The following is a 25,338-nucleotide window of genomic DNA, read 5'->3' on the forward strand; positions in this document are numbered from 1 at the left end:
GAAGCCCTTTTATTTATACTTATGAAACACCTTATTATGTGCACTTAAATAAACGCATATTTGTAAGAACAAGGGATGACTGTTTTCCCCAGTTACTTGGTTGGAACTGGGAAGGAAAAAAAAAAAAAAAAAAAAAAGAGGGGGGAAGGGGAGAAAAAAAGAGAAGTTGTAGTGAGGGTATGTTTGATTCTTCCATTTGGTGTTACTCTGTAGGTAACACTCCTTTCTCTAAGTAGCACAGCACACCTCCCTCACTTAAACCATATATGGAAAGAGAGGTAGGACACAAGTGATGATATGTGTTGAAGGAGGTGTGCGGGATAGCAAATATTTTTGTTCTTAGTTCATACTGCATGAAAATGTCATCACTGGAGGGCTAATAAATGACTAGCAGACCTTCCAGTAAATTGGTAGGTAATTGCTGCTGGAGTGATCAGTTGTGCTGACTGTGGCTTGTCAAGCCTGAAGATTGCAGTGACACATTAAACTCTGGCATGTCAAAGTGTTGTGTTTAAAATCATCTTTAACTCATTCCACTCATATCTGCCCTGCACGTGGCCTCTGCTGATCGCTCATTAGCTCCCTGTAAACTAAGGCTTAGTGAAAAGAATTTCTCTACGGTGCTTTTTTTAAAAATAAATAAATAAATAGAAATGCTGTCATACACACAGAACTGAGACTGTGCATGAATTTTCACAGAAGTATTTGGGAAAAGCTTTTAGAGACTAAAAAAAAAAAAAAAAAAGGCTTTTCCCTGTGCGGAGAGGTATATGTGGGGTACACTTTCTTATGTGGAAGGTTTTTGCTTCTTTGAGGGGAGAAGCAATACACAGCTTAGCCAGAACTTTCCTCTGGTAGTAAAAGTGGGAGGAATCTATAAATGTATGATTTATATAAGGTGCCCTGGGACTGCTGAACATCCTGACTCTGAGCAGCTGATGAGGGAAATCGCTGCTTCCATTAGGGAACAGAAGGAAAATGAGCAGCTCTCCAGGCTGGCCCAGTGGTTTGTGTCTCTCTCCAGCTCTCCATGCCAAGCTCCTTGCTGCAAGTCCTGCTACTGTCACTGGTGGAGCCTCCAAGTGGGATTCCTTCTGTGTGTGGGCTGCTGCTAAGTCCTCCGGGGAGGTTATTTGGGGAGTATCATTGTTTCCAGGACAACTGGGGAAAAACGAGGAATGGACTTCTGCCGAGTCAGTGTGAAGCTGCTGAACACCCTAGCTGGTTGGCTGCATTTTCCTGTGAAAAGTGGCTAATGGCTCGCTTATACAGAGGCCTCTTCATGCTGTTCTCAAAGACTCTGGGTACCTGCTGCTTGTAGATGACTGGGTTAAAAAATACTAGTTCAAAAAGTAAATGAGAAGTTGTTGTTGGTGCAGTTGTGGGTTGACTGTAGCAAATAGCTGCCTGTTCAGTGAGCGGGCATATTCAAAAGGTGAGTGTGGAGCACAGTGTGTTCCTGGGATGGAAAACCCGTATTTGTGTCTCTGTGTTTAACTCTGTTATCCTCTGCCGATGGTTAAATAAATGTTCCTGTTCTACAGAACTCCTTCAGTTAATTGGTACATGCTCTATCACATAATATCACTTCTGTACTATTAATTACCTTCTATTCTGAGAGGAATTAAATCCTTCTCAAAACTGTGTTGTCGTCTTACTTTTTTTTCTTTCCACATTTTTTGTATCTGATAGCGATGCTGGACTACAGAATATGGTGTTAGATTCCAGTGCTGCCATGGGGAGCTATAAACTTCAGGAGAAAGATGCTGCTGGAGCCCTTGGCCATGATCTCAGCAATGGAAGCAGCAGCAATTTGGAAGCAGCCAGGCACCTAGCTAAACGCCTCTACCATCTGGACAGATTCAAGCGCTCTGATGTGGCAAAGCATTTGGGTAAAAAGTACGTGCTGATGTGAGGGCATGTGCCCTGTTGCTCATGTTACTGATTTGGGGGAGTTCACTCTTGAATGACTAACCTTTCTTTTTTTGTTTCTTTGTTCAAAGCAATGAATTCAGCAAGCTTGTGGCCGAAGAATACCTTAAGTTTTTTGATTTCACAGGCATGACGCTGGACTTCTCACTCAGGTATATGCCTCTTTGCAAACCTGATCTTCTTGTTCTAATGACAGTGCTGTGTGCTTTGCTGTCCTCATTGAATAGTGGGAGTTTTAGATGGTAAAGAGATAGCAAAGGAGTTTTAGATTGACATATTCTGGGATGGAGCATTTCTCTCCTGCTTGGCTTGGCATGCCACCATTGCAGCACTGTTGGAGCAGTGGCATTTCCTGGAGAAGGAGGTCTTTGGGTGAACCTGCTTAGGTATGATCCTTGACAGATCAGTAAACAGGAGGACTGCCAGGCACAGCTGAGGAATGAGGCTGTTGCTCATGCTGAGCTGTGTGGTGCTTACTAACTATTTTACTAATGCCTTTTGGAACTTGCTCTGCTCGGCTGCACAGTGCAAAGCAGAGGCCAGGATTTCATGTGGCTCAGCAGCCCTCTTGTTGTGTCCCCCTGAGGCACCTAAAAATATGCAGAACGGCGAAAGCTTCTGAATTGAAAATGCCTGTGAGAGTTTGGTTGCTGCCAGTGTGGGTGTTTGAAAATCCATCCTTCAAGTTTTGTTCCATTTTACACCAGAGTTGGGCCTCAAATGTTGGTTTTCAGTATTTTTTCCTAGGAGGCAGTGTACCAAATTTTTGTAGAAGTGGCCTGTTGGCACAGTTGGTAGATAGTAAATGCTGACAGAAAACGGAGAGGGATTTAAAGTGAGTTTCAATCATGTGACCTGTGTTACTCTAGAGTATTATTATTTTTCACTAACTGTAAAAACCCCAGAAGGCTGTGAGTTTTGTCAGTCCCCTTGCAAATAATTTCCAGGAGGTCAGCTGCCAGCAACTACATCCGAACCATGCCCTGGTGCACAGGGAAAAAAAACAGCACTTAAGTCCTGCACTCTAATGGCAATGGGGACACACCTGCAGGGTTAACTGAGTGCTACAGTGCTGTATGCTTCAAGGAGCAGAGCACCAGCCCTGAGCAGGGTGGAGGATGCTGGCTTCTTGTTCTGGGTGTTAGATGCCCTGAGGCGTGATTCTAAATATACCCATCTTTTAAATTGTGAAATCCAACACCTAATTATTTTGCAGCACATTTTTAGACGGTCTCTTCTCCCTGTGGATCTCTGGTTAATATTAATAGTTGTGACCTTCTCTAAAATATGCTCTCTCTGGCTTGATACTTAGACACTCAAGGAACCTGAGCCAAACTGCAGAGTCTGTCAGGCACAGGAAGTGGATAGGACGGTCTGAAGTCAAAGGATCAGCTTGATCCCCAGTGGTATGCTGCCTCCCATGTGCAGGAGTAAGAAGTAGCTGTGCCATTACTGTTGGCTTGCTAGTGAGCCATGGTTTGTTAAACCATGGCGATGTGTTGGCACACCACAGCCCATGGCTGCAGCCCAGACCCGTATTACCTCCAGACTGTGTGAAGCTGTTGTATAGTGTGTAACGCAGTTGATTGAGAGTCCAGGATATAATGACAGTCATTTGTTGCCCAGCTCAGCTTCTACTCTCTATTTGCATGTCACCTTGCGTCACTCGTGCATCTTTCTTGTTTATTTAACAAGTGTTGTTCCACCATTTGCCAATCCAAGGGTCTTTTAGGTGGGTAAATGTTCTGAAGACAAGGAGAGGCTTGATGGTCTCTGGTGACAAGCATGAGCAGGGGCTATTGCTGAAGAGAGCCTGAGCTGAAAGAGCTGGGACAGCTAGTTTTCAAAATGTCCCACTAGGGAATGAAATGGGGTTGGATGAGAAGCCCTGAAGAGACTCAGTTGTATGTACTTGTGAATTTAGTTATTTGCAATACATTGCATGTGAAATGAAGTTATTACCAGGCAGATCACACTCTGTACGGGTGTGAGATCACTGCAAGTATAGTCTGTCTCTGACCTTACATCAAAGAAAAACAATTAATAGTTATTCTTCCAGGTCAGATAGACTTTTAGTACTTCAGCGGCATATTCCTCACTTCTCAGATCTGGTGCTCATTTCAGTCCTATGAGATATTTAAAATTTGTCTGTTAGGCTCTCATTTTGTATGCCTTCTTGCTTCAGAACCAGAGGGTCTGTGTTTTCAGGCTTTTCTTAGAAGCATCTTGACAAATGAGTGTAGGCTGATAGCACTGAGGTCATCTCTTGGCTGCAGATGTGGGGATTTGGGCAAGTGCAGAAGTTAAAAGAGAAGGCTCTGGGGAGACCTCACTGTGGTCTTCCAATATTTGAAGGGGGTGTATAAATAGGAGGGGCACCGGCTGTTTACAAGAGTGAACAGTAATAGGACAAGGGGGAATGGTTTTAAACACAGGGGAGGTTTAGGTTAGATATTAGGTGGAAGTTTTTCACACAGAGGGTGGTGACACACTGGAACAGGTTGCCCAAGGAGGTTGTGGATGCTCCATCACTGGAAACATTAAAGGCCAGTCTGAATGGCTCTGGGCAGCCACAGCAGGGAGCTGAAACTAAGTGATCTCTGAGGTCCTTTTCAATCCAGGACATTCTCTGTTTCTTCAAGAGAGTTGGTTGCAAAAGGCTAGCTTTTCTAGCAGGAGCGATAGTGGAGTGAGTAGGCGGCAGATGAAGATGTCCCTTCTCTTTGGACAGGCTGTGCTCCCATATGTATCTGTCCTCTGCCCAGGACTGTCAGGAGCAATAGCAAGGCAGGTGTTGCTCTTTCTGCTATTGAAGTTCAACAGGAGAAATTTCTGTCCTCCTTCCCATGTTTTCTGCAGGGCACATGGACACATTGCCCATCTCCAAGGTAACTGTTGGGTTGTGGCTGCTGTGTTACATGTCCCATGAGAAGTCCTGCTTTACGTTCAGTCCCAACTCCCAGCCCATAGTGCATGTGCCTCACTTCACTGCCTGGATTAGTTCATCTGATTTTGATGGAAACAGTGATGGAAATAAAGTTAAAAGGTGCCGGTGAAAATGGCAGAGAACATCCCGGATGTATGTTGTACATGACCTGCTTCAGTGTCTTCTCTGAAGAAATGAAAAACACTGAAAATGAAGAAAAACTAGTCCAGTTATTAAATTTGCTTATTAACTGGTGTATTCCATGGTTAAGACCAGTGGTAGTTTAACTCCTGGTTCATGTACTGTGATGTTGGAATTAACTGTGTATGGGTTGATAGTCTGTTTTCCTAGACAGGCTTCTTGAAGCCAGCTGTTGGGCATGTGCTTATGTATTTCTTCAGCTGTATAGCTACATATGCTTCCCCCCATCTGAGGGGGATAGAAGGATTTATGATTTTAATTTCTCCTTTCTACGCAATTCTTTTAGGAGTTTCTTTAAAGCCTTTTCACTTATTGGAGAAACTCAGGAACGAGAGAGAGTTTTAGTCCACTTTTCCAGCAGATACTATCAGTGTAACCCAAACACCATTTCTTCTAAAGGTAACTTTGCTTTTTATAAGAAGATGTTTAGTTTCCCTCTATCCTTGCCTTGTTTGTATGGTTGCATGTATGGTGATGTATAATTGCTGTGCCATGCTTTAGAAGCTGCCTGTTGTGAGCATTGAAACCCTTCACATTGTCCACACGTACTCGTGTGAGAAGGCCTTTGGGCATCCTCAGTGTAAATTCTTATTTTTATCATCTCCAGATTTAAGTGTCTGCAGTTCTGTTTTTCGGTCTCACTGACTCTGAGTGTGTGTGGGTACCTGCACTGTAGCTACAGTAAATGAGAATACCACCTTATCTAGAAGCAATACAGTTCACTTTTCATACACCATTCAGTGCTTGTCTCTTCTCACACACTGATGCTGCAAACGCCCATTCTTGCCAGTTATGGGGATGAATTTTGGATGCTGTAGACCCTGGCATGTTTTCATCTTTAACAACATCAGGCAGAATGCTGCCTTCTTGCCACTGTTTTCAGTCATTTTGGAAACTGATGTGAGAAACAAACAAGCACACAGATCAAACTCAAGGAAGTTGGCATTCAGAAGGAGGGCAGACTGTCAGCTGGCGTGGCTCCTGAATTCAGCCAGCCACACCAGCAGAGGAATGTGACTGTAATTCCAGTGCTGGTTGATCGCACACTGAGAAAGCTGAGAAAGGAAGGAGGGTGAAAAAGAAATATGCATAGGCTGAAGTGTGCCTTTGGTTCTCTAAGTAAGTAAGTAGGAGCTCCTGTATTTGGAAGAACTGTCTTGTTTACTTATCCCTTGTTCTGTGGTTAACCCTGTTGAAGTGAGATGGTATTTGCCCTCATTGTGTCTCTTTAGCTTCACTGGCTTGCCCATCAGACAAGAGAATAGGTAGTGATAAGACATGATCTGCTCCCATACTATCTCTGTCTTTGTACTAATGCCTTATTTAAAGTCAGGACAGGCAGTAAGTAAGAACAAGCCTGTCATTTATAGATTAAAACAATGATTTGTGTTTTGACATGGCTGCCTTACTCTACCCCAAGTTGCAGAAAGTACATTTCCATTTCAGAGCCTGTACAAGCAGCTGAATTAAAGTGAGTTCTGTAGACTTTATGTAGGGTTTTAATTTTGATGCTGGATTTCCACTGTCAGTAGTCAAGTGGTGCACTGCAGAAATGTGGTGTTTGTTTCTTTCGGGGGAAATCCAGGATTGCATTTGCTTTTCTCTTTTCCCCTTCCCTTCTTAATTTTCTGAATATATTTGTGATTTGGAATTGGGAAGGCAGGCTGCTGTGGAGAAATGCATAGACCTGAACAGAGGCACCACAGTCTCAGAATCAAGCTGCTTCAGACTTACCGCTGTTAGTGATGATAATAGTACTTCTTTCATTCCATGCTCTGCTATAATTCTGCCACGTTGCTTGGGTGCTAGGCCCTTTAGAAACACGGTAAGAAAACAGTACTTGCCTTGAGGGATGTCTTTTGGTAATGGCCTTAGGCCTGTGATCACACTGTCATACTGACTTTTAATCTACGTATATCCCCATCCACCATTTCTTTTCTTTCACAGTACAGGGGAATCTGTACATGATTTGCCTACAAGAGATTTTACTTGCAGCTCACTACAGGGTGTCTTTGCTTTATAAATGATCATTTTTCTCACCTCGTGAGAGAAGGGAAGAATGACATCTGGTGTTTATAAACAAGAGAATGGAGAAGTTATTTTTCCTAGTATAATCGATGTTTGGAAACTGAATTTAAGCATTTGGAGATTGAATTTGAAATAAATACCTGGAAAACGAGGAACACAAGAGTGGTATCTACTTTTGCAAATGGTGATCCTTACTGACATTCCAAGGTCTACTGCAGTGACTCTGGGGGTGCAGTCAGGAATACTACATGTCTCTTCTGGTGGCTTGTGGAGGACCTGTGCTACATGCTGGACCTCCTTAGGCACTGCTGGAGTATTCATTCCCCAACTCGAAGTCTAGACAGTGAAAGTATCTGGCTGAAGTTCATCAGAATTCTCCACTGAATGAGGAGAAGGCCAAAGGGGGAGAAAAACATACAATTGTTATGTTCTATCGTACCGTACAGAAAAATAGCGGTGTTCTGTCTTCACTTTCTGTCCCAAACAGATAAAACAAAAAGGAATTCATTCAAGCTGTGGTACTGATTTCAGCAGTTTCTTGTCTAGTATGCTCCATTCATGGGTGCTGCAAGATAGTTTTGACATTCATTAAAAGGTGAAAGAAAGGTCTCTCTGTTTTGGCAACTGTGGAATGGCCTCACTGTTCACTTACTTATTTGCATTTCTTGATAAACAGATTATCATGAAAAGAACAGACTCAATTAGACTATGAGGTTTGGTTTTCATCTGTTCTTAAGGGTAACATCTTGAGTTTGCATGTGACTGGTTATATCTCTCTGCAGATGGAGTTCACTGTCTCACGTGTGCCCTGATGCTGCTAAACACTGACCTGCATGGCCACGTGAGTATGCACAGCTTCATTCAGATTGTTCCTGACAACTCTGTGCCTGGAGGCAGTGGTCTTCTGGCAACAGAATCCCTTTGCTGATGGCCTGATCCTAGAACATCTCTGTTGCAGACAGCAAACAGTGAGGTGGTTGTTCTCCCTGGAACTGCTGAAGTACAGGGCAGAGCTGTCCAGCATGCCCACGGGCACACGGATCTAGGCCTGGTGTTGCGTGTGATTTTGCCATTATTTGTGAAGATGCTCCTTGTCATTGAGCTCCTTTTCTTATCTGATCCCCATCCTTTCCTGGTGATGGCAGGTGGTTCTGACTGGGGAGCTGCTGCTGGGATTGATTTCTCCTTTCCTGTATATAAAAGCATTTGGGAAATTGGAAGAAGGAAGAGAAGCTGGGAAATTCACAAGGGGAAGGTGATGGTTGTAGGCCTTATATTGCAGGGGGAAGATCTGGTGGAACCAGAGTTCTGCTCAGCCAGGGTAATGGTGGGTGTGCCTGGAGGCAAAAAAGCTGAGGAGGGGCATGGGCATCCTGAGCTGAAGCCCTAAATTCCCCCAGTGCATGCCTCTCCCAAGTGGCTGCCTGAGGGAAGTAATTTTCTAGCTGAAATTTTCTTAGTCACACTGGAGCAGGGTGCCAGCAGCCCTAGGACATGTCTTTCATCACTCATGGTGCAATAGCCTTCTATTCACGGTATTCCTGTGGTGGGTGGTATTCTCTGTCCTTACACAGCAGGGATGGTGGGCTGGACAGCAGGAGACAGAGGCTTGTCCCTGGGGACAAGGGTAGCCTGGGCTGTGATTTGGTGGGTCTGTCTGCAAGGGCTGCTCAGCCCCTGTGGGGCACAGCTCTGCAGTGGTTGCAGGTAACAAAGCCAGGGCTTCCCCGGGGATTTTGACGCCCACTTCACATAAATTGAAGATCTTTGTCTGAAAATAGTAGAAGCAGGAGAGGAATGGGAGTTGTAAAGAATTTTGTCCCCGGAGGCTGGGCTTACCTTAGCTTAGAAGTACGTTAGTTGCATGGAACACTGAGTGGAATTAGGAGAGCTTGCTTTAATGTAACTCAACCTTCTCTGCTTCCCTTGACTGCATCGGAGACTGCCTGCACACGTATTCTGTTACACAGGGCAGCGAGCAGCCTGGCACACCATGGAGGGAGGACTGAATATTGTGCCTGAGCTGACAGTGTTACCTATTACTCTCTATGTTGCTTTAGTGGGCCTTCTTTTGATACTGGAGAGAGATGATCTGACCCTTCTCTGCTGCTGTTGATTTGTAGCTGAAACTAGAAAGAGTGATGCACAGTGTAATGATGAAGATTCGTCCTACTGGCAGCTACATGTATAGAGCCCTAATGTTTACCAGACTTCTGCATGTGTGTTGCTTCTCTCTGTCCCTCTGGGATTTCCTTTAATCTTGGTTTTCTTCTTACTGTTTTGCATTTTTTCTGCATAGGTGGTAAGTTGGGCATTTCTGACTTGGAATGCAGCCCCTTGCACAAATTTACTAATTGCCTGTTTCCTAACAAGGACACAATGCTTCAACCTGATCTGTGCATGATTCTACTAGAGCAGAAAACAAATGAGTTTGAGCTTGTCTACACTGAGCTTTATTTGTTGCTGACATACTAAGAGTAACTGCAGATGCTTTTGTTTCATCGTATGCTCAACTCCTTGTAAGGCTATAGGCCTCCAGTCAGTACCTTCCCTTAACTCTTGTAGACAAACTCTTACTTTTTCCTTTATTTATCCCCCGCTTTACCACACTTCTTTCTCTATATAAACACAGCATTTTTTGCTAGCTATGTCTTGGAGATGCATGCTCACTTTTCTGCCATTATCCAGACTGTAAGAACATGTTGGAGAGGTAACTGTGTTCAGGGTAGCTCTAGACTTCCAGGCACATCTTTTGGAACCTGCATGGCACTGCCTGGAGACATTAGCTGTGGTCCTGAAGCAAAACAGCTATTCATTTGGAGTGCTCATTTTCTCATTAAGTAAAATGGGCTGTACTGCATTTGGACTTGCTCAGTGTGGAGAATTACAGACTGCTGTGGAGGAAACAGAAACAGGCTGACATCTGTAACAGGGAAGAAAGAAGGTGTTTGCAAGTCTGAGAACAGCTCCAGCCTGCACCCAAAAACTGCACTTACAAGCTGTATTCTAAAGTTCAGCAACCAAAGAGCCTGGGTTGTAGCCCTATGATGTTGTTAACATCTCTAATAATGTGGGAAGTACTGTGTGCTCTTCTGGAAGTATCTCCTTTCTTGTGCAGGAGCATTCCTGCCTGCCTTCTTCTATGTAGCCAAAGACCGTGGAATCTTCCTTTGCATCTAGTTGGGGTTGATAGTCAAGGTTTGGTGATTTTCCAGATTTCCCCAGTCCTCTGTCATCCCCAGTAGATGAGCAGCCCAAGCAATCATGTAGCAGTAACATTGAATAATCTGTATTACTGACTCATCCCTTGGCTTTTCACTTCTGTCTGCATAAAGCTCTTCCACTGTAGGTTGTCAATATTTCACATTTTGCTGGCAAGGCAGGGCAGAGGCCATAACGTTGAAAGGCTGCTTCCTCAAGGGGATAGTAAGCAGTCTGTTTTGCATGCAGAAACAAGGCAGGTACCTTGTAATGCACTTTTATTAGTCAGAGGGACTAAGTGCAGTTCGTACTGCTTATTGGGACATAGCACTATAGGTGGAGGTTTGCAGCTTGGTAGCCTGACAGAGGCTAGCTCTGAGCTGACCTAGAAGTTTATAGTCAGTTTTTATCCTGCAGCCAAGGCATACCACCTTGTCCTCTCTAGCATCCGTAAAAATACATTGGTCATCAGAGAGTCCCGATTTCCCGTTGTTCCTACCATGTCTCTTCTTGTGCCTCCTTTTCATCAATTTGATATCATCATTTCTGCCCACTCACAAGGCTCCCCACATGCAAATTTGGGGCTTCTAGCACACAAGGCACTAGGGAGACCTAGCACAGGCACTTTCTCTGATGGCTGACTGAGACTGGGATTCAAGAGCAATTTAAGGCAGTCTCAAGCCTCCAGATGAGATTTGGGACCAGCAGCCATTTACTTTATGATTGTGGCTCTGCTGGGTAATTTCAGACAATGAATGAGGTAGAAAGAAAGAAAAAGGATTACCTGGAAATGTCACAGAATCACAGAACATTCTGAGCTGAAACGGACCACAAGCATCATTGAGTCCAACCCCTGGCTCCACACAGCACTGCCCCAAATTCAAACCCTATGTCTGAGAAGGTATCCAAACACTTCTTTGAACTCTGGTAACTGGGGCCTTGACTACTGTCCTGGGCAGCCTGTTTGATGTCTGTTGCCCTCTGGTGAAGAACCTTTTTCTAACACACCCCTGACTCTCCAATGACATCAGCTCCATGTGAAGTTAATCTCAGCACTGTGACTCAGAAAATGGCTGCTTCTGTGTACCTAGCTGTTACAAGGCAGTTGCTACTGGGGAACTGGAAAGCATTAGGGAAAGGTCTGGAAAGGGACTCAGTTTTTTGTTTCCTTGTGCCTTACAGCAGTATCAATTAAATATTTTCTCTTAGAAGCTGATAGAACATTTGGAAACACAGGGGTGGAAGGTACAATGCATATACCAGTGAGCTTCAGCACCACCCTCTTCATTACCCTCCAGTACTTAGCTTTTTTCTTTTCAGATGGGTCCAACTGCACCTTGCCTTTTCCAACGAAGTTAACAAAGAGATGCTTGCCTATGAGTAATGTTGGGAATGACTTCTTAGTACACCTGCCTTGGGCTTGAATTAAAGCCGGGAGATGTAATTCATCTGAGGTGTTGCATGTTTATGTCATTTTAGAAAGCAGCATGGCTATAGCGCTTTGTTTTTCTGTCATCCTTTCCAGAACATTGGGAAAAAGATGACCTGCCAAGAATTCATTGCTAACCTCCAGGGGATGAACGATGGTAAAGACTTCCAAAAAGGACTGTTGAAGGTAAGAAATGAACTGCAGAACATGGATCTCAGTATCAGTGAGATAGCTCACACCCTGTTTGTGTTTTCTGAATGTGAAACAGGACAGACTGTGTTTCCTCTCCTAAAGTATATCCAATATATACAATGTATATTCTGTCATTTTCCTTCTGCCTTTTCTTGAACCTGACTGAGGCTACATACAGCATGAAGAGGCGAAACCTGTGTTCAATAGGGCTAGTTTCAGAGCCATATGTCTTAGAAGCTCAGGTGGCCATGCAGTCCCAGATTGCTGTCTCTTGATTAAATCAGAGAGAAGCAGCCATTTGGTTCTGACTATTGAATATGTAAGGACTAATCCTGAGCTGTGTATCTGGAAGGCGAATGTTTTTTCATCAAAGGTGCTTTGGGGTTTTCACATCAGAGCAGATGTAATTTCAGATTACAATGTGCTGTCTGGTACAGACTGCTTTGCTTCAGGTTTTATTCATTAAGTTTATGCCAGAAGTCAAATCTGAAGAACTGCGAAAGAGGCTGAAAAGGACGAATCTTGTTTCATTGTCAATAATAATGAGAATGTTTCATTTCTCTTTTTGTGTGATTGTTGGCATGAAGCAGCAATCTGTTTGAATGAGGAGTGCATACACCAGAGTCCATAATTTTTTTTTGGTAATGGAAATAATAATTGAGAGGTTGCTGCATCTGAGATCTGACCCACAGCCTACTGAAGTAAATCAAAAGAGCTGCTGCCTCTTCTTTGGGTTTTGTAAGGCCTACTGTGAATTGCAGACGGGCCTGCATAACCATAAGTAGCAGAATTTGTTTTATGGCAGTTGGTAGTTTCTTCAGTTTCTCCAGCTTTTCTGGGAGGACAAGACCAAATGCAGGGTCCTGCACTACAAGCTTGTGGCAAAAATGAACCAGTGGGGTGTTGGTTGACCCTTGGCTGAACATGAGCCAGTAGTGTGTCCAGGTGGCCAAAGAAGGCCAGTGGCATCTTGCCTTGTATCAAGTGTACTGCAAGCCAGCAGGAGCAGGGAAGTGATCATCCCACTGTACTCTGCACTGTGTGGGGCTGAACCTTGAGTACTGTGTTCAGGTATGGGCCCCTCACTACATGAGGCTTTGGTGTATGTTCAGAGAAGGGCATCAAAATTGTGAGGGATCTGGAGCATAAGTCTTACGGGAAGCGGCTGAGGGAGCTGAGATTGTTCTGTCTGGAGAAGAGGAGGCTCAGGGAAGATCTTATTGTTCTCTACAACTGCCTGAAGGAATGTTGTGGTGAGGTGGACCTCTTCTCTTGCTTAGCTAGAGATAGGGAATGGCACCATGGGAGGTTCAGGTTGGATATTAAGAAAAATTTTTTCTCAGAAATAGTGGTCAGGTGCTGAAGCGGGCTGCCCAGGTGGATGGCTTAGTCACCATCCCTGGAGGTGTTCAAGAACTGTGTGGGTCTACACTGAGGGATGTGGTATAGTGGGGAAATATTGGTGGTAGGTGTCTGGTTGGATGGGATGATCTTGGAGGTCTTTTCCAACCTTGGTGATTCTGTGTTTCTGTGATTCATTGTAAGGAACTGGGAATGTAAAATCAAATCCGTTGTTATTAGTTTTCAAGTCTTTATCTTTAAAATCTGAATGCAGTGCTCATCTGTCAGTAGCATCACTTAATTTTTTTTCACGGAAGTTCATTTCTTACTCTGTCATAGAGAGATGCGTTGAGATTAATTTGCAAGCTAATTGCAGCCCTTATTGAATAAAAAGGTCTCCAGGCTGTGTTTAAATAACCTTCAGAGTGTACTGAGGAGAGATTTCCACTGATTCTCACCTGCTGTTTATTTTCCTGCTGACAGAAGTACACAGTTGGGGCTGAATCTTGGTGTTTATTGTTGACCTTCAGACTAGTGCTGAGGCTGAGTGTCTCTTTGCCAGCCCACTGAGAGCAAGAGAATGGGACCCAAGATGTACTGGAGGCAGTAGGATGGAAGAAACCTGGTTTTCAGCATCCTGCTTCATTTGAGATGTTCTGCCCTTCTCTGCATGCTGCCCTGATGCTTTGGGGACAGATGACAGATGACCCAGCTTTGGTCTGTCATCTGACTTGTCTGAAGATATTCTAGATGTTCTGTCCCTTGTTCTACTAATTTATTGGTGAAGGGAAGCAGAGTAAGTGCCAGTAAATGTGCATTTCAATTGCTACATTACTGTGTCCACAGCAGCTACCCTGACACTATATGTATGATTACAAAGATTTAGCTGAAATTAAATTTGCATTAGTGTCAATAAATTAAATTCACAGAGCCCTGCTTCAGCACAGTGCTGAAGCACGTTTGGCTTGCTGGTGCATTAGCAGGACAGCTAATGACAAGCAGCTGAGGCTGCTGGCTGATTCTGTGCAGCTCTTCAAGATTTCTGCGAGAGAAGGATTGTTTCCACAGGGTGGCAGTGTGCCCCTGCGGGAGCGAGATTCTGGCACCCACGATGTGGTTGGGAAGTAATTGTGCTTTACTGCCTCTGGTGCTCCTGCATTCCCCTCGTGGCTCTGAGATGAGCATTGCACCACTGTACGAAGTCTTTGCACAGCCAATCCCCCGAGCAAATTGCTGGAATTGAAAGAAGAGGGGAGAGGTCTTAACAAGTGACTTGCAAGTGCCATTCATCCAGGCCTTGGAAGTTGCCTTGCAGTTTTTGAGGTGGGTCCAATTCAGGCTGCCCAGGGGGGTGGTGGAGTCTCCTTCTCTGGAGATATTCAAGACCCGCCTGGACACCTACCTGTGTGACGTGGTGTAGGGAGCCTGCTTTGGCAGGGGGGTTGGACTCGATGATCTCTAGAGGTCCCTTCCAACCCCTACAAGTCTGTGATTCTGTGAACTGGTGACTGCTTAATACAGTCAGTCAGGGCTGCAAATCCTGCTTGAGCTATCCAGAACACAGAGGGCATGCAGGCAGGAGTCAGATCAGTCGCTATAGTTGACCTTAGTTCCACTGAGCCCAAAGTGTAGCCCTGGGTGCTTATTTTGTCTGAACAGGAAAAAAGACTTTCAGTGGGCATATATGAACATGTGAGGAGATTCACTTCTCCTTTATGCATGATCAGCTTCAGAAAGCTTTGGATATGAGATCTGATTGCACTTTTCCCCCTGCTATTCCCATGAAGGACCCAACCTTGGTTTTATTTTATTATTATTTTTTTTTTTTTTCCCAACAGTAAGGCCACTGTGGTAAACACCATCAGGCCTTGTAGTTCAGACCTTGATTCTTAGTGTCAATGATAGTGCTTTGGGAATGGGGATTTTCTTCTGGATAGCAGGGAAATGAGAAATGCTAATATGGTTTCACTCACTGTGTGTCTTTTTGTCTGTTCATTAACAGTGAAAATGGTTTTACTTTTGTACACCCATCTGCACAACGGCTCATCTCTTTTTTCTTTTTTCTCCCTCCTTCTGTTGGATCCGAGGTTTCCTTTAAAGCTGGGATCCATAGTGGCAAGTATGCCAAACCTCTGATTTATAGTGTGTTTCTCCCCATGGGATCTGCTTGCAGTATTCATATATTCAGTGCTTTGCCAGGCAGACAGACAAATGCTCTTTCCCTTATATTCTGTTTTGGTTCTGGTTTGACCGTCTGTCACACATTAATCTGCTATGAGCTGCTAGTAAAGATCAGAAGTAAGAGATAGTAGCCTGATTTTCATTACATGCTGTCAGTGCATGTAGACCTGAGTGTTGTATTTTATACTTAATCCAGGGTTCCTGTGTACCTTCAAAGTGAGAGCAACTCCTTGTAAATAAGAAGCAGCATCCCAAGCTGTGATTCACTGGGTCACAGAACTATCTCTGTGGGGCTGACTGGTGTTAAAGGTGAATCAAGCCTTTTAAATCCAGGCAGACTAAGGTTATTGAAATGAATTTTTTCAAAGTCAAGAAAACCTTTTATAACTCCTTTCCTTTGACTCTGAGCTGTTACACTCCAAGCATACAAATAATTTTATTATATATCAAGCCGGGCAACGCATTCCTGAATTACTAGCAGTGTTTTCAGCTTTGTTCTGTAGCAAAGGTCCCTTTGCCATGGTGAGTCTAAGCCTTGGAAGGAGTGCAAGGGCTCGTGAGTACAAAGAATTGTGACTACCCATGTTCTGACTGGTGCAGCAGTATGGATGGGCTCAGTGCTTACCCCGACGGCAGACTGTGAATGGCATAGTTATCAGAATTTACAGATGGAAACAAGTGACAGAATTTACCAAGACCAAAAAACACAAAGGAACTCAGACACAGTAGTAATATCTTCAAAGCAAATATGCCTGAAACCCCAGGTTAGCTACTGCAAACGCTGCTGCGGAAGGTGATGAAAGCAGGAGAGATTCTGCACCTCCATTAGTGAAGGTGAGTTGAATGCATCAGAAGCAGTTAAAACAACTGCATCCAATATGTGGGCTGTTAGCTAGAGGAAATCCATTACCAGATCACTGTTCACTTGTTCCTGAAGAAAGGCAGGCCATTGTTTGTATCCTGCAACTTTGAAGGGAAATGAAGTCACTCTAGGGGAATATTGGGAATCTCCTGCCTACACTGCAGGATTAACTTTCTGCAGGCTAATTCCTCCTCATGCTCACACCAGCTTTAACCTGATACAGTCATATCATCTCTGCTGATTGTACTCTGTTATGTAACTATTGTCTTCCTCCACTTCATGTGAGTGGCTTGGAAATAGTCTAATTTTGGCCATGCTTCATTTCCCACAGGCAGTGTGGTCCTACCTAATGCTGTGCTGGTAAAATGATGGTCGTTGAATCTTCTTCTTGTCATCTTGTTCCAACAGGGGAGCAGTAACAAGGGCTTTCTTACACGAAGAAAAATGGCAACCCAATCCCACAGAGTGTGCGAAGAGTCATTTCTGAAGAAATGGATTCCTGCATTTGTTAGGCAGTACTTAGATTGTGTGATGCTTTCCACTGTAGGAAAAATACTTGGTTGTTAGGCCATGTGCTAAGTTACCACCTGCCTGTGTTGTCCGCATATGTTTAAATGTCCTTGGCATCTGGAGTGACTAAGATAACTTGTTTATGGAGAATCATGGGAGTTTGTTGTGACACAATTGCATGGGTTGTGCTGGAAGGAGCTACTAGGAGTCTACCTTCATTTCTGTACATCTGCAACACCTCCGCTGCTCCCAGCTCTGGTGGCTGTGTTGTCCCCGAGGAGGAACACTGAACACAAGGTGTGCCTGGCCATATGTCTTCTGGTGGAGGTAGTGACTCTTATCCAGGATGTCAGGCAGCCTCACCAAGCTGAAGGGGCTGGGATGCTTGGCTAGAGCTGTCCCAGTAGGGACTGCTGATGGAGATAAGACTCCAGTCCTGCATAGAATAGCTGCTTTTTCTCAAAGGCTGAATTTTTGGCTGGGCTTTATCTCCCAGAAAAGAGCTGTAATCAAGTGACCAAATTAAGTGGGAGTCACTGGTGCTGCACTCTCTTCTGAAGAACCAGTCTCCCTTAATTTCCTAAATGATATTAATTCTTGATCAGGATTCTTGGGATATGCAATTTCCTATAGAAGCTGCAAGGTAGAGTTTATCTCATTTTACTGTCAGTTCCCTGTACTTTAATTAAGGAATACTTTTTTTTTTTTTTTTTTTGCCAGTCTTTGTCTCCTATCTCTTCTCCTCTCTTTCCCTGCTTAAAAATCACCCAAAGCAAACAGTCAATTAAAAGACAAGGCACCTTGCTTGATCCTTTCCCATCATTTCAGGTGTTTGCTGGAGAAGAATAAGCATCAGTAAGCTAACTTCTTGTCCTCTCTTGTTTACTCAAAGGAAATCACACTGATCAAACTGCTTCGAATGCTCTTAATTGTTCATCTGCAATTCCACTTTGTGGCTAAGGCTCTTCAGCAAAGAATTTCCACCCTCCTGCTGTTGCTGAATGGAAAAGGGAGCCAGATAAATTCACAAGAAGAGAGTTTGTAACAGCGTGCCAGAAGGGGCAGTGTTTATTGCTGGAGCAGTGTGCAGCTGTGGGCAAAGCGTGGGGGCCGAGGGGACAAAATGTCTGTGCTCTGCTAGAAGAGCCAGAGTTCCGCTTGGCAGGAATCAGGACTTACCTCCTTGGTTCCACTCCAGATTGAAGTTTTTCCTTTTTAAAATGTTTCTGCGGGGATATTGTTCCTGGGGCAGCCATTTCTTATGTTTGAAATGAAAAATCTGTTACTGAAGGCCTCTTTCAGCTGCTAGGATACACCCGAGTCTAATCCAGTATAGAAGTCAGAGAACGCAGGATAAAACCATTAATCCTCGTCTTTAACAGTTGTTTGTGAAAACATACTTTCCTTTCAATCACCAAAGAGCCACAGTAACAGTGGCTGAAGGGAACACCTGGATTGCTTTTGCTTTCCTTTATCCTCAGTCAGGACCTTCCTGCGGCGATAAGCTTTGATTGCTTTAGCATGTGATGATGGGTGTTGTAGCTTATCCTCTGTAGGGATGGTTACCAGCTCAAGCATGCCTCTGCAGAACTGTCAGTTAAGCCAAGTTGGGGTGATGTGCACGTTGCTTTAAGTTTTGCTATCAACGTGGATTCTGACACTCCTTTGCCCAAGGCGACATGCACATCTGTTTTATTTTGTGTTACAGGAATTTATATAATCATATATAAATATTATATATTTATATAATCATATAATATTGAAAACCCAAAAGCTATATTCTTCTCCCGAACAAGCTCAGGTATACATCTAGGAAAGCAACATAAGATAATAAGAAGTCAAATGCTCTCCACTGACTTTCTGCCTCTGAGCAGGGAAGGTGAAACTTTCAAATGGCCTTAAAATGTAAAATTTTGCAATGGTGATGCAGGACTGATGGTTCCTCTGTGTGGTCTGGGGGTTGTGTGAGGCACTGCTTATTTTGCTAGGAAGTGGGTATTTTGAGATGGGTCTGTTTCTACTTTCATGGCCTGCATTTCTCTGAAGTATTTTTCCTTTTCAGACTTTTATCTCTGCTTTCAGATTGTTATTCAGGAGATTTCACATAGCCCACCAGGCTTCTGTGTCAGCAAGAAGTGAAATCCAAGCAGTTGGCTAAGAGTTTTCTGTTAGGACTAGCTGCAATTACATGGCTCAATACCAGGCTCCTAATGAACGCTGGGGAGGGAGAGGAGGGGATTTTCATCCGTGGAGGCAGTCTCAGCAGTATCTTGTACAAGTTGATCAGGCGAGTGAATCATTTGTTGTTTAGCTTTTCCATCCTGTTGGGTAGCCAAGGATGTCAGTTCTTCTCTGGTGTAACCAAAATGCTTTGCAGCCCTCAAGGACAAATGTTTCTGTGCGGAGCTTCCCATTTCTTGTGCTGTCATTGTGAAGGATACAGAATGGTAGTCTTCAGCAGTGCTGTGCTCTGCCACTTTAAAGAAAGAATTTTAGGCTCTTTTTGAGCTGGGAAATCTCTAATACAATGTCACACATACATTTTGGTCCCTATGACATATTACTCCCACCTCCATGTAGGTAGAAAACAAATTCTGAAAAACATTCTTTGATCTTCCACCCACTGATCTGCTTGAAATTTTAGTTCTGTACAGCAACTTGAGGGAAGGAGGAGTAGGAATATAATTTATACCACATTTTAAAAAAAAAAAAAAAAAAAAAAAAAAGTAAAAGGAAAAGGAGAAAACATTGCTTCCACCAGCTTGGGAATTATTGCCATAAATCTTTGATATTCCTACCTTCTGTTAGTCATCAGACTTTGGCAATGACATGAGATTTCTCTATGACCTAGATACCTGATTCCTTTCAGGCAAATGTTCTATGTTGCCACTTTCTATGTATGTTTATATATGTGTGTGTGTATATAATATTTATTTCATTTGATATTAAATGGAACATCTAGTTTCCGTCTGAGGTCCTACTTCTTTGGTTGACAACATAGTTCTAAGGTCCCAGTAAAAATACCAGGAAAATCCAAGACAAATGTTTTCTGCCCTGCTGACCGATTGGCATTGGCAGGCATTGTGAGGGCTGTGTTGGCTTGCTCCTGCAGCTGAGGCAAGCCAGACATGCCTTCATAGGGGTATGCATTGGTGGAAGACAGGGATGCTGGAGGCTGTTCCTGTTTATCCTCTGTGGGCTGCTTCTTCCACAGTGCAGGCTTGCAGTGCAGGCAACACCCACGTGAAACTTTTGTGGCTCTGGAAGTGGCCTGGATTTTTTTGTTGTTGTTTTTGTGTTTGCTGTCTGAATCACAAAGAGGCACTGAGGAAGGGCTGCTTTTTAATGCAGTCCCCAGGAGAGTGCTGAGTGGTGAGGGGTTTATTTAAGTTGTTGGCTGTAGTGTGCTCTCTGCAGGAGTTGTTTGTGGCTGATGGTTTTGCAACTGTGTTCAATTTGCCTTACTGGGGGGTTCTGTTACAGCCACTTAGGAATGCTCTTTTTGGTTGTGTGTTTTTTTGTTGTTTTTTTTTTTTTTTTTTGGGGGGCGGGGGGGAGGGAGGAGGGAGGTAGGGGGGTAGAGATTTCTAGATTTCCTTGGGATGCTGCTCTCTTCTGTAGCTACATTTTAACTTAAGGAATTTGGTGGTCTCTGTGAGTTGATGCCCATTATATGTCTCCATTCATTTCTGCCAGCCATATTTGCAGTAGACTCTAGTTCCCAAAAAAATGATGCAGGAAGAGAAACTTTTTTCCTCTTAAGACTATGCTGCTTGACCAAGGAACTCAGTGTGACCCCAGTCCACAATGCTGAGCTGTTCTGTGATATGCTGTGAAGAATCTAAAGATGGGTAACTGCATCCCTTCGCTTGTAATGCTAATCACTGTAAAGAGGGCATGGTTTCTTTGGATTGTGTTTATTATTTCTGTTATTATAAAAGAGCTTTTTCCATTAAACTTGTGCTCTCCCATTGTTCTCAGCAAGGCAGTACATCTTAGGAACAATTTATTTTGGCTCAAGATATAGCATGGATTCTGAGAAACATAAGTCCTAGAATTGACTGGTTATCCCCATCAGCCAACATGGTTTCATCACTCAGCCTGCTTTTAGTGACTTAGTAATGTAAAAAGCCAGTGGGTAAACCTTACCATCTGTGACTGCAAGTCAGCCTATCACAGATGTGCTTTTAGCTTGCTTGTATAATGTAAAACATACAATCTTAAGTTACCCTCGTGGGCTCATAGGAACAATGGTTGTTTTTTTATGGTACTGTGACTTTATGTGCTTTGTTTCCTGGTTGAGGTGGTCTCAAAGTACATGCTCGTGCACTTACAATAGCTTAGCTGACAGAGGATAGCCTTTTAGGTTGTAGTAATTTGACCATTTTCTATTGTAAGGATTACTTTCCGTATTGTATGAGAAATCAGAGTCATCTCCAGGGGTTCTTTCAGAGTATGCCATAAGTACTACAATATGACCTGCAAAAGATTATTTCTTGAGGACGTCAACAAATGTTTTTTGCTGACACTGAGGTAAAACTTCAGTGTCTGTAAATGTTAGTTGATAATCTCCTGAGGATAGTGGAAAACAGAACTATCTTGTGGGGTAATAGGTGGATAATTCAGTGAGTAATTTTGAAAATTTCAGTCGACGTCCATTGTTCTGTCACCATATGTAAAACTTGTTACAGTTGGGTTTCTGTGTTGACCTGATTGCTTATGCATTTAGAAACAAAGTTGTTGCTCCAGTATTTTTGCTATTAACAGGGATTGCAGTGGGAGACATTAAGATTTAATCTTGGTTGTCAGCTCCCCTTGGTTATTGGACCTCAGAAATCATTATTTTAATATCACTGCAGTGTCAGTTAAATAATGTCAACACTGATCAGTTGTTGAGCTTTGGTTAAGTAGGTTAACCAGTAGAATTAACTTTCCCCTCTACATCTGTTTTTGGAGGGAAGAAAAAAAAAAAACAACAACAAAAAACAGGCATGAAAGAAGAAGAAAAGCAATCTTTTTACGAAAGATTTAATGTTTATTTAACAAACAGCAGTATATAAAAGCAGTATTAAATACTGCTGCTTTCCTGTGCTGCACAAATATGTGATTACTGGCTCTTGAGAGTATATTTTAGGTAATTGATGTGTGTACGTGTTTTGTTTGTTAGCTTTTGTTGATGGTATTGTCACTGGAATCAGGCTTAAATGATACTAATGGATTCTTGTGGGTTTGTCTAAGGACACTGAAGTTCTTCAGACAGAATAGCTCAGTCCTTGGGTTTGGTCCTTAAAAGCTAGTATTAAATTTCACTTTGAATTCCATAGCTTTTCTTCTTTTGTTTTTGATTTGTTGAATAACATTAGGAGTACAAAGGAAGGACTGAGTAAATTTGGCCTGCCAGGGAAACCTGACTGGTGGGAAGAAAAGATGGGAAAGTGTTTATTGCACAGTAAGTTGGCACGACTGCCTGTTACATGGTTGGTGTAGTCTGCTACAGTGCTTGTGACGAGTGAAAAGCTTTTGTATAGCTTTAAAAAAAAAAAAAAGTGGAATGGGAAGAATAGTAGATATTCTGCCTCCCAGTCCCCACCCTACCTTCATTTGCTTTAGCCCAAAGTTTCAAGTTCACCTTCAAGCTTAGGGTTTGCATGTTACAGATGCTGATAGAAGGTATCCACGAATAGGGTCACTGCCCTTAAGGTCATCCAAGTGATATCACCATGCTGTTCTGGCTCAGTGCCAGCCAAGCATCTCTGTCCTGCTCCTTGGCTACCAACTCTTTCGCTGATCTCTGATCAAAGAGAAGACCATAGCTTCTTGCCTCAACTGGAGATTGCATTGGGTGCAGACAGCTTTAATTTTTTTGCTGGTATTGTACAGGCATTACCAGTCTCTCCTTAAAGAAATTATTTTCTCTGCCTTCACATCAACAACCCACTTCTTTTCTCCTTCAGAAATTCCTGTTGTTCAGTTACAGATGCAAATCAATCCTGTGTGCTTGATCATTTCTAAAATGCTGGGAATTCTAGTGTTCAAGAGTGATCTTTCCCTAAAGGAAATCACTGGTACAGGGGTCTCCTTGCTCAGTCAGGACTATACAACTGTATTAAAATTTACAGATGAAAATTGGGGACCCTGATAAAATAGTTGAATTCATAGGATAAAGATAATTAAGGCTTCAGAAGCATTGTCTCAAGGAGCTCTCTGTGTTTCAGAGCCGACAGGTGTTTTTCATGCTCTGTCTTGAGGTGAGAGGAAAAAAAAATGAACAGGAGGCAACCTGTCACCCTTGATGTTTTGGACTACTTCTTGTTTACAGCTAAACCAGATGTGATCCCCTGTAAATTCAGGTTCCCATCCTGCCTGAGGTTCTTCTAACCTTAGCTGGGAGGATGCTAGATAGGGAACTGCAGCACTTAGGTGTTCTTGATGTTGGCAAGGAAAGAGAAATGTTTCGGTGATTCAGTCCAGCTTGTGTTTAATAATGAAATTGCTCTGCAAATTGCACATTGGCCTAGGTCTGCATGTGGTATTTAAGGAATATAATTATTTCAGATGCATTGAAGGTGCTTGGGGAGGTGGCCTTATAAATCTGGGAACAAGAATATTCTGCCTGGGCAGGGGGTTGGTACGCTAGGGAGTGATTTGTGGCCATTTCTGTAGCACCTGTCGGGACCTGCTGCTTCGCTCTTCTGGAGCTGTTTGATTGCAGTGTATTTCCACTAAGGAGATTTTCTTTAAAAAGCTTTTGCACTAACAGTGGATAATTTCTGTTGGGTTAAGTAACATAAAATGATTTCTGGGAAGTGGTGCAAGTAGCTTTGAGTATGCATTTGATTGTTGCCAGAGTGGAAAGGTCTCCTGTTGCCTACCTTGCAAAGTCAGTTAGTGTAGAATGGCTGGAGGTCATCTGCAGCGTGATGCTTATGTGTGGGATGGGGATGGCCTTTTCTAGACCAGACTGTCATGGAAATGTAAATGCATTTTGTTTCTTTGCTAGATGGGGAAAGTTGGTAGCCAAGCAGGACAAAGTCTGGACCTGTGGAGAATCAGAAATTTCTCACGCAGTGTTTTTGTTCTGATACTTTGATTCCTTGTTCCCTGGTTCAGTGACCATTGCCCTTCAGCACTGCCCAAAGCAATCATGGCCCGCAGTGAGCATCTGTGTTTATAGTATCCCTGGTATAATGTGAGCAAAGGGTGACTGCTGGTGTACACTAGGGAGAGAATGGCGTCTTCTGCAAGCAAAAAAACGCATCCATGAACGTGTGGCTGTCTGGTCATTTGTCCCCTCAGGCCTGATTGTAGGAGGCTGGGAGGGTGTAACTATGTAAAACACCCACTCAATTCATCTGCTGCTGGGTACTGCAGCACGGATGGAGGCTAAGCAAGCTCTTGGCTTGGCTCTGCTGAATCTGAGTGGGACTTGGGCATGAGACAAGGCTAGAGGCTGTCCACCGAGCTGACAGATGTGGTTCAATGTGAGGTGTTTGTGCCAGGGCAGTGGCCTCTTGTCTTTTGGTACAGTCATCCTGGCATGTGAGTGTGTAACATAGTGATTGTAAGGCCTGGCTTCTTGGGGCATGGCTGCTGGTTCACTGGGGAGAAGACAGGACGAGGGATATCTGTGGGCTTCTCTAAAGAACCTGAGCATGTGGTGGAAGGTGCCTTATGATGTGACAACAGGTTCTGGGGCCCTCCAGACCTGTGACCTTGTTTCTAGCCTGGCCTTGCCTGTCATGGGCCAGGCTGCCAAAGCCCGTGTTAGCCAGGGTGAGGTCCTCATGCTGTCCTGCGTCCTGGTTCCTCGTGCTGCCTTTTCAACAATCTGCTTCCCCCTCTAGAGTTTGGGATGATGTCCCATTTGACTGCTCCTGCCTTGGCACTTGTAGGAGATGCTCCACCTGTCCCAGCATGTGTCCGTCAGCTGCTGTGACCCCATGCTGAGCATAGTAGAGTTAGTTCTCTCTTATCGTAGCATGTTGCCATGGCAATGCGCAGTCTGCTGCGCTCTGGGTCTCCAGGAGCCAGAAATGATGGTGCTTTTGCAACATTGAGGTAAACATCTCTCTTTTCCCTTATATAGCACATTCACCCTGGTGACAGCACTGGCTGCAGTTGTTGCCGGCCTCCCCTTACCCCATGCCTGGGAGAACACAACTTTAGGTGCTGGCAGCATGTCTGACCCACTGAGGGGTTCAAGCAGCGCCAGCTGCGCACATGGATGCTGGCAGTTGCCCCACAGCCACGGAGTCTTGTAGGTTTCCTGCTGGGGAGGAGCAAGGTGCAGCTCGTGAGCAGGATTGGTCGCTGGAGGATATGCTTTTCTAGCAGAATGATGTGGTCACAGCTGCCAGTAATGTCAGGGGGAGAGCTGGACCTGCATCTGCCTGCTCTCAGCCCTGCTGCAGATCCATGGGGAAAGCATCTCTTTTCCCCAAACCCCTGCTGGAGTGAGAGGCCCTGGCCAAGGATTGAGAATACTTTGGGTTGCTGAACAAATTCACTGAGAATGGATGAAATGGGGGCATCTCC

General features: G+C 43.9%; 1 protein-coding gene across 7 annotated transcripts in view; it reads left to right on the top strand.

The window, feature by feature from the left end:
* Nucleotides 1–25,338, top strand: part of PSD3 (pleckstrin and Sec7 domain containing 3) — a 137,776-nt gene that overhangs the window by 39,652 nt on the left and 72,786 nt on the right. For all 7 annotated transcript variants that reach the window (XM_072360364.1, XM_072360362.1, XM_072360365.1 and 4 more), the window contains 5 exons: nucleotides 1,693–1,899; nucleotides 2,004–2,084; nucleotides 5,346–5,458; nucleotides 7,870–7,928; nucleotides 11,814–11,903. In XM_072360364.1, coding sequence (XP_072216465.1) covers nucleotides 1,693–1,899; nucleotides 2,004–2,084; nucleotides 5,346–5,458; nucleotides 7,870–7,928; nucleotides 11,814–11,903 — 550 coding nt within the window. The remainder of the gene's footprint in view (nucleotides 1–1,692; nucleotides 1,900–2,003; nucleotides 2,085–5,345; nucleotides 5,459–7,869; nucleotides 7,929–11,813; nucleotides 11,904–25,338) is intronic.

The sequence above is a fragment of the Excalfactoria chinensis genome, chromosome Z (assembly GCF_039878825.1).
Source record: "Excalfactoria chinensis isolate bCotChi1 chromosome Z, bCotChi1.hap2, whole genome shotgun sequence".
In the NCBI taxonomy this organism is placed as follows: domain Eukaryota; kingdom Metazoa; phylum Chordata; class Aves; order Galliformes; family Phasianidae; genus Excalfactoria; species Excalfactoria chinensis.